The 9,668-nt window shown below is 40.4% G+C and overlaps 1 protein-coding gene across 1 annotated transcript; it reads right to left on the minus strand.

The window, feature by feature from the left end:
• Positions 1-952: 952 nt before the first annotated feature.
• LOC121917490 (terminal nucleotidyltransferase 5A-like) lies at positions 953-9,389 on the minus strand. The gene is made up of 2 exons (XM_042443501.1): positions 8,770-9,389; positions 953-6,335 (listed from the first exon to the last, which is right to left on the minus strand). Exons 1-2 carry the CDS (start codon positions 9,292-9,294, stop codon positions 5,556-5,558), a joined length of 1,305 nt encoding a protein of 434 aa, XP_042299435.1. The 5' UTR covers positions 9,295-9,389; the 3' UTR covers positions 953-5,555.
• Positions 9,390-9,668: the final 279 nt, after the last annotated feature.

Below are 9,668 nucleotides of genomic sequence, written 5' to 3' on the forward strand. Positions count from 1 at the left end.
TATATAAATAATGGGTGAAATCTGCAAAATTCTTGCCTCTGTTATCAACTCAAGCACTTCAGCATAACCTTTGAGTGTCACATTGCACCCACATAAAGAGGTTTGCTATAAAAACATTATATGATGTGTCCTAAAAAAAGATTTTATGACTCAAAATAATTCAGATTTAGGAAGCATTAACATTGGTTTTCATACTGCATTTGTGGACCATTTGGAGGTAGTGGCTGGTGCACCTCTTTTATTTTGTTTAAAATGCTACCTTGTCCCACGAAGATAACCAATGCAGATTATTGCTTTCTCGCTAATATATCATAATATCCACATGAAAAAGTCTCAGGAATGGATCAGCATGTTTTGAGGTTTCCAGCCACTGTTGCTTAGGGGCTCAGTGGACCAAGGAGGCATTCTTGACATAACTATTCACTAGAATTCAATTCCCATTCAGAATTCACCACAAAGTGCTTGTAAAAAGAAAAAAGAAAGAAATATCTTATGCCAAGAAGCAAGTCAATTCTCTGCTTGCCTAGGCAGCATAACAATCTTTCTCTCTGAAATCACTTTTCCAAGGATTAAAAATACACACAAAATTGACTTAATTAAATACAGTGGTACTTCTGATGAATCAGCAGCAATGCCAAACAAAAATGGGATTCACTAATTTAACAGCCCACTGATGTCAATATCCAAGTACAACCAAGGCTGGATCCACCTTAAAGCATGCTGCTTATGATGCTATGATTTTTATGAGAAGTGCAGGCCAATGAAATTTTGAAATTAAAGTCTAGACAGGTGTTCTGGGTTAATGTGTTCCTGATGAAACCCAGTCGACATCCTCTAAGTTTTTCACATATATATTGTCCTCCAGTCAAAGACCCACTTTTCAGAAATATGCTACCCTTATTGTTTCTAATGAAATAAGGTCAGTACGAGGCACACAAAAAAAGGCTAGAGTTGTTTTCGACACTGAAAAGATGTGACACACATAAATAGAAAAAATAACATTTTTATTTACAAAAAAATCCAAATATTGGATGCTGTAAACAAAATTCACAATCTGTTCCCTCTAGCACAGAAGCAAATGCGTTCGTTGGTTAAAAGTGTCTGCTTTCCATCTGCCCTTTGTTTCAACTTCCAACAGAACCCAGTCTGAAAGTTCCCAAAGAGCAGTCAAGAGAGCATTGGTGAAGCAGGATGTCTCTGAAGACAACAGTTGTGTGGAATTTAAAGGAAAACAAAATCAGCATCACTTCCCACAGACTTCAAGAATTTGTGGCGCTATGTCTAACCCCGTCCTGAAGCCTGTAGGCCTTTTTGATGTTTAACTAGTTGCAAAAATAGCAAACAGCAAAACCTGTACATGGATTTTGGATTTTCTCCATTGCAGTGAAAACAGAAAGCCATACCAAAAACGAAAAAAGTAAAAACAAAAATGAAAGTGCTGAATATGTCATTAGATAGATATATATTCCTCCCCTTCTCTTTTTTTCCTTTCCACATTTCTTTTTCTTCCCATAAACCATTTAAAGCTTTCTCTTAATTGCTAAGAGTCTTCCAAATAATACAACTTGCAAATAAAGCATTTTTACAACAGGCATTTATAAGCTGTGCATGAAACTTTTGTGCAATACTAGCAGCAAATAAGTTTTAAAGCATTTAAACAAAGAGTTATGGAAACAAGAATTCTAGTAGCAATTTTCATCATCTCCCATTTTGTTTGCTTCCTTTCAAAGACTTATCTTGTTTGTTTTTGCATATTGCAGATTATATATAAGTACATATACATAGTACCACTCCACCTAACTGTACTGAATGATTCAGGGCTGAAAATGTTTTGATAAATGAAAGTGGTATAGACATGTGTGTAAAGAGGATATGCAATCACTTGGGATCCACATAGCAAACATAGAAATATGAGCATTTCAGAATACCCAACATTAAAATGATTTTAGATCCTATCGTACTGTAAAGAAACAAAACCTGGCATCCTTTTTTTCTCTTCCCTACCACTCCAGTTGTATCAGAACAAATTAAGATTTTTCTTGATTCACAATTCCTCCAGCAGAATCGTGACATTGCAACTGAGATATCTTACACTGAAGAAAGCGGCTTTGTTTCATAATATTAAATTCTGATGAATGAATAGTGCACATTCTACAGAGTATCAGTCCTTTCCTTCTTGTGAAAGTTTATTACAACTGGAGTGGATGTTGGGGAGAGACATACAGTACCTGGACCCCATAAAGAGCTCAACAGGGAACCACAGAAACCAACAGGTTTTGAGGGTGTGCTCTGATTTTCATTCTGACTAGGAGTCACAGTTTCTTTCCATCACTAACACCACTAACACCTTTTCTTAAAGCAACCAGCCACTTAAAACAAAGACTTCATAAATTTTAACTCAGGGACATGTGTACAGACTATAACAAAAAAAAATCACTGGAACCTTAAAACAGAGAGGGGGAATCTCTATTTAATCAAGTGAACCAAGCCCTAAAGCATTCAGTATAAGACAACCATTTGTTGATTTTTATCTTCAAATGCAATCAAAATTTGAAAAAAGACGTAATCCCAAACTAACAATGTCAATTATTTGGTTTTAAAAAAAAGATGGAAAAGCCTGCTCTTAAGGAAAATATATAATGTGTTATCAGCATTTTGGGGCTGCAGCACTGCCAGAGATTCCCAAACCATTTCAGTAGTGGATGACTCATTTATTTGCAACGAAATAGCTGTGGTGAGAAAGGACATACCGCATTACCAGCTGATCCTATTTCCCCAGCCTTCAGTTTGGTTTCCGCCAGAAAGTCCTCCAAACAACCAGAGGCTAAATTCTTGGTTTTGACTAGAACCATCTCTGTCTTGGCTTTGCTGCTCTGAAAGGACAAGTCTGCCAGGAGCAAACATTTCATTTTCACAAGTGAGCACTGATCAAAATGTGCATGTGTAGGATACACACAGAGAGACAATGATATATACATTTGTGTGAGTGAGTGGCTGATTGTAAGTGTGTGTGCATGCATTTTCAGGCCATAGTTAGTAAGCATCAAAAGGATGCAGTGCAAAAGTGATGACAGAGGGCTTCCAAGTCAAGACAATGACTGACCAATTCCTGACAAATTCACATAGGAGAGGGTTGAGTAAACAAATGGTGATCCTGTTAAACTTCATTTTAGAAATAAAAAGGATGGTAAAAATAAGGGGGGGGGAAGCTTCTATAATTTAAAATGGGTAAAGAAAAAAACATTGTCAGAGCTTTACTGGGACAAAGGGACACTAACCTGACTGCTTAGCAATTTACTAATCCCGCCACTTTAAATATTTTATGCTGCTTTTAACATTTCTCTGCATGCGCTGCATATATACAGTACTGTTTCATTTGATTCTACAGTGGGTGGCATGGTTATATTTTTCTGTTCAGTGCTATAACCATAAGTTCTTTCCTTAGCATGAAAAAAACCCAAAATGTGGGCCACAACCCAGCACAACAATTCAGAGCCTTTTAGCCCACAGATTTTCTGTCCATGGACTTAAGAGCTCTTAGCTCTCTATTTGAATGCTTCTGAGGTGTTCTGTTAGATTTTGTTTGCTTTGAAAAGGCCCTTGGCTGGAAAATTAAACTCTTTTGTATGATAAATCACCACAGTGGTGGAAGAAACACTCCTTGTACAATGATTTCCCAGCTCTCTGATGCTTGAGAGAAAGGAAATTAAATCAGATTATTTGTTCCAATGATTTGTTTTAAATAAGGTACAGTACTAAGCTGGAAAATGCAGTGTGACAACCAGATCAAAGTTGTTTAATTGTTGCATAATATATAATATACATTTTAAACATCTATTCAATGTTCTTCATAATGGTTCATTTCACATTTACTCACTTCTAGTGGTCGTGGAATGCACAGTGCATTCTGCTAGTTTAAAATATATATTAATAATGAGTATTTAGATCAGTGGCTAAAGCTAAAATCTTTAGATGTCAGGGTTAATGTCTCTTTAAGCCACATTGCAATAGGTGTCTAACACACCATAGAGGTATGCAGTCACAAAACTAAGTGAGATAAACATCAAAATCATATTACAGTACAAAGTTGGAGAGGAAAGTGAAATGTTTGTCCAGACTAAAAACTGATGTAGCTCAAAAGTAACTCAGTGAATAACTATTAAGATCTGTACCTCCAAACAAATGCCTAATTTGAATCCAAATTTATGTATGACTAGTTTGTTTATCCCAGTTTTCTGGTGCAGGGTAATGACTCTCTCAGCAAAATGCCCTCAATATTCTGATATCCTGTTGCAGACTGGAAAACGCACTTTATTTTATGTAAAACATTCCTTAAAGTTGCTACATTTTTCTAGACCATATTTAAAATGTGTGTATATATACATAACATGTTACATACACACATATATGCACACATGACAAATAAACACACACATACACACACGTACCTGTGATAATATCACACCAACAATATAAACTTTTTATAGGTATTTGCCAGGAAAAAAAAATAGTCATTTCCTCCACCATTTATTCACAAGCTTTTTTTTTTTTTTAGTTTCTTGTGTCCCTGATTAAAAAACAAAAACAAAATGCAAGGTTAAACCACAAAACTATATTTTTCTCACTTCAAATTTTCTGAAGGCATCAGGCACTTTTGTTTAACATTTGTGTATACAAATATAGCAATCACTCTCTCTCTCTCTTTCTTTTTGTAATAGTCTACTGTGTTCTCTTTGTTTAGATAATTTGTCTGAGAAATCTTTGGTCCTGAAGCATATGTTGCTTGCTACAGCTGTTTTTCCTTGTGTTTTTTACTTTTCCACATTTTTTTAAAAAATGTGAAGCATGCATACAGCTGGAAATAATGAAATTTGCTATCACCCTGCACAGCCCTCCTTATTTTTCTTTCTTTTCTTTTTCTTTTTTAAATAACTGTAACCATCTACTGCTCTTCCTTTGGAGCAAGTTGTTACTCTTAAAGCATTCTATTCAAGCAAGCTATACATTCTGTGGGATCATTCCACTTGACAGCACTTTGATGCATGGCCAAAAGGCAATAATTCCAAAATATACCTTATTCCAACACAACTCTTGTGTTAGGCCACTAATTTTAAATTCCTGAACACAGATTTAGCTCCCTCCCCACGCTCATATTCTTCCCCTTTGCCCCTCTTTTTTTTTTGTTGTTGTTGTTTTGTTTTTGAGATCCCATTTTTTAAAAAGGCTTCCCAGCTTTCCCTATGTCATAGCTATGGGAGCAGGTGTTGCCTACCCATATTGTCATCAAGCATTCCTCCCTGGTTTATTTCAAGGGAGTCTGTTTGCTTTTTATGACAGGCTTTGTGCTCTGTGGTGGAATCCAGTAAGTTTTTGGTTCTTTTCTAAATCTTGCGCCACTGCATTAAATAGAAGAACCAACAGCTTCCCCTACAACTCAGAAGCCAGAGCAGATTCACCGCTATATGGGAACCACCCTATTTTCCAAAGGGGACAGGCACCCCCTCCCTTAATGGGCTTGAGAGAAAACGTTCTCCCACTAAGTCCGTTAAAACCTGTTAATTACAGGGCAACCAAGTTGAATATGTGTGTTGCTGACAAGGAAACATTGGCTGAACCTGGGCGATGTAGTAATTGCTGAAGTTGGCATCTGCGACGTATGGGGCTGGCTGGTAGTAGCAAGTGACATTGGCCACATTGGGGATGATATTTTGCTCAGCCAGCACCCGGATGGCCAGCATGGTGATCAGATTTAAAGTCTGTCTCCTCTCGTGTCCCATCAGGCACACTGTGCTTTCATTCACCACGCCATGAAGGGTCATGAGATAGTCATACTTGCGGTCCTCCAATCCCACAAAGTGGTTCTGCAAGTACGACTCCAACTTCCGTTGCTGCTCCCCGATGTCTGAGAAGTCAATGAAAAACCTGGAACACATGTATCTCTGAAGAGACTTCATCTCTGCTTCCGAGGCAGCCCTGAAGCCTCTTACAAGGAGATTGCAATACTTAAGGAGACCACCTCCCCTGATCTCTTCTGGATTTCGGGTGGCAATGATCTTGTTGCAAAGGTGGTCAAAGGCTTCATTGAAATCCCCATAGACACTTTCCCCAATGATAGTTGGGTGAAAAGTTTCAGTCATTGGGTTTTCAGAACATTCGTAGAACAAGAGGAGCGAGTCTAGTTTGATTTGGAACGAATCGACGCTGAACTCAAATTGCCTTCTCAGAGAGTCCACAAATTTCAGCTCCACATTTTTGCCACTGTTGTTGGACAAGGAGATAAGACTCCATCGGTCTGAATCATTGCACACTTTCACCATTTTCTGCACATAGGCCTCCTACAATTTGAAACACATTAAGAAGAGGAAGAGAAAGAGAGAAAGAGGCAGATGAGGAAACTAGAAAAAAGCACCTCCTCTTCAGAGCCTTCATTTGCATTTGATCCCAGCTCCATCCTGCTCCAAGCTTGCAGCCCATCCGTTTACAGAGCCCAGGCATAAGAAAGAGACACTGTAAACAGATTTAGTATGTGGTTTTGCAGACATGCAGCTGCAGAGCTCCAAAGGGAGAGGGAGTGTACATGGCATGGCAACTGCACAAAGGACATATTCTGTAAGGATTTTATTCAGGTTTTTCATCCAGCGATATGGAATTGGTATATCCACATTTTCAGACAAAGCACCAAAGAAGGGACTCTCTTTGCAGGTTTGCAATTAAAATGTTGCAAAAGCAATTACTATCAAATTCTGATACTTGTACCATTAAAATAAATATCTAATTGATTCCCATTTGAGGGAGAGGAAATGCACATATATTCTGGGAATGATCTGAGAAATCATCCTATGTTTCCCTTTCTCCAAACCAACCCAGCAGATTAACACCTGAACTCAATCAAACCTCTTGGATGGAGCCTTTACTGAAGTCAATAGGACAAAACAACAACCACCCAGCAACACTCCTTGATTTCAAGGGGATTAAGTTTCCCTGAGGTGAATGAAGTTCAATGCTGTAGAGCCATCCTTCTCAGCACCATAGCCACAGATTATGCTAGCAGGGCTTCACAGGAATGCCCAATACTTCTGGGAAGATAACAGGTTGGAGAAAGGCCAACTGAAACTAAGGTGACCAGACATCCTTCTTTTCTAGGACACATCCTACATTTCAACCTTCTATCCAGGAAGAATTTTAAAACGTCCTTCATTTTGAGCATTACTGAGAAGCCTGAATATATATTTATGTGAGTGTTTTTAGCTTTTATTTGGTCATGTCCTCCATTTTTCTTGAATATCTTACACTTCACAGTGCCTTGTCCTCCTTTGCAGTGAGGACCTCTGGTCACCCTGGCAGTGAGGGCAATAAGCACTGGGGGGGAAACTTGGGGGCAACTAAGGAATGCATCCAAGGCTTTCAAAAAATCAAACCAGACAGTGGTAGAACAGAGTTCTTTCAGAAGGAAAAATCCAGCCTTTGCATCTCATTTGTACAGGAACTGAAAGGAAGACAAGGGAGCGCGGCTTCCCTCTAGCGGTCCCTTCCTGCAGCTCAACCAGATCCAAGCTGAATGCAGTTAAGACAAGGGAAGTCTGATAAGAAATCAGCTTATGTCCCAGCACTTGGGGGTTGATCTGAGTGATGGGTCAGACTGCAGTTCAAAGTTGTGGGGATCTCTTTTCACTCCAGGGACAAATATATGAAGCTGCTTATCAAGAGATTTCACCTGAACATTAGGAAGAACTTTTTGACAGTAAGAGCTTTTTAACAGTGGAATACACTCCCTCAAAGTGGAGGTTTTAAACAGGCTGGATGGCCATCTGTCAGGAGTGCTTTGATTATGAGTTCCTGCATGGTAGAATGGGGTTGGACTGGATGGCCCTTGCAGTCTCTTCCAACTCTGTGATCCTAACTCCTATATAGACTCCTCCCTCTCCTCCTTCTGAAGTCCCATCCCAAATTTCAGGAGGTAGCTTTCCTGTCATTAATCCTGTTCATTAACAGTGAGAGGTAGGGAATAGGAAAGGGATTTCCTCTTTCTGCATTTTGCGTGGTATTATTATTATTATTATTATTATTATTATTATTATTATTATTGTATGCTTTCATTTCTGACTTATGGTGACCCTAACCTATCCCAGGGTTTTCTTGGCAAGTCTCTGCAGAGGGGGTTTGCCATTGCCATCCTCTGAGGCTGAGAGAGTGTGACATGCTCAAGGTGACCCACCAGTATGTCTGTAAGCATTTTTTAAAGCCTACAGCACTCCATATTCTGACCCTGTTTAGCGTGCAAGATCAGATAGGTGACCCAGTGGGTTTCATTACTATTTTTTACAACTAGGCAAAACAAGGGCCAGCTCACCTAGCGGCCACATCCCTTCCCTTCTTGGAAATGTATTTGAGGAAGCAGACTGAAGTCTAGGAAAGCTCATACTGCCAGCTTCTTTCTTTCAGTGAGTCTCAGAGGTGCCACAAGATCTATGTACTGATTCTACAGGCTAACATGGCTATATCTTTGTATTATATCCCTGACCTCCTTAATGCAGTCCATCCATCTAGCATGTGGCCTTCCTCTCATCCTCCTTCCCTCTACCTTCCCTAGCATTATGGTCTTTTCTAGTGAGTTATGTCTTCTCATGGCACGGCCAAAGTATGACAGCCTCAGTTTTGAATTTTGAATTCTTCCCTTCTTGGCTCACTCTTCCAAAGGTTACACAAGCTGTACGGACCCAACAGGTCTGGCTTGGGTTGGGACTACAGCCCGGGGCAGACTGGGCTTACCTTGAGGGTGAGTGGGGTGATCTTCTCCTTGTTGACCCCTTCGGGGAGGAAGTCCAAGAGGCAGTCCAGGACAACGTCCTTGATGGTTTGGAACTCGCCTTCGCCCTTGAGGTCGGCGCAGAAGATGAGGTCCAAGTCCTTGTAGCCCAGGCCGCTGTCCTGGTGCAAGACATGACTGGCGGCTGAACCGTTGAGGCGCACGTCTCGAACCCCGATCCGCTTCTCCTCCAGGCGGCTGCGCACCACTTTCACAATCTGCCGGGGCTGCATCTCCAAGGTGGGGAAGTTGCCCCGGCCGTGGATTGGGATGGTCTCGCTCAGGATCCCGTCCAGACGCTGCACTTGAGCCCAGCTCAGCACATTGCACCGGCTGCTGTTGCTGCTATTGCTGCTGGTGGTGGCAATGGTCGCGGCACAGGGATCCTGGTGGGACAAAGGGACGCCAATATCCTCATCATCCTCTGGAGGAAGAGGAGCAGCAGGAGGCGTAAGAGGAGGAAGAGGGGGGTTTTCCTCATCTGCCATGCTCCAGCCCCAGCGGTGCTTTCCCTCGTCCAGCAGGGCTCCCCAAGGCCAACAAATACTCAACCTGATCCCTTCCTGAGTTGGCTTCCTCCTTCGATCCTAATAATAATAATAATAATAATAATAATAATAATAATAAAATTTATTTATATCCCGCCTCTCTAAGCAGATTTGAGTGGCTAACAATAATAAAACAATACTAAAACAATACAATAAAACATCATAACCCATAAACCCTCCCATCCACAATAAAATGCATTTTAATTATAAACTAAGTTGGGCCAACTGAGGGGCAATTGATGGGAGGAAACGAGGGAGAGGGATGGCAAAGCCATCAGTGCTTGGGCTCCATAGTCCTAGGGTCCGAAACACAC

The sequence above is a fragment of the Sceloporus undulatus genome, unplaced genomic scaffold (genome assembly GCF_019175285.1).
Source record: "Sceloporus undulatus isolate JIND9_A2432 ecotype Alabama unplaced genomic scaffold, SceUnd_v1.1 scaffold_20, whole genome shotgun sequence".
Taxonomy (NCBI): Eukaryota; Metazoa; Chordata; class Lepidosauria; order Squamata; family Phrynosomatidae; genus Sceloporus; species Sceloporus undulatus.

What these genes read in the sequence shown, in the direction of transcription:
- LOC121917490 (XM_042443501.1), bottom strand. Translation starts at nt 9,294, where the DNA reads ATGGCAGATGAGGAAAACCCCCCTCTTCCTCCTCTTACGCCTCCTGCT. An exon ending in TCACCCCACTCACCCTCAAG is followed by an intron (nt 6,336 to 8,769) that starts GTAAGCCCAGTC and finishes TTCAAATTGTAG; the next exon opens with GAGGCCTATGTGCAGAAAAT.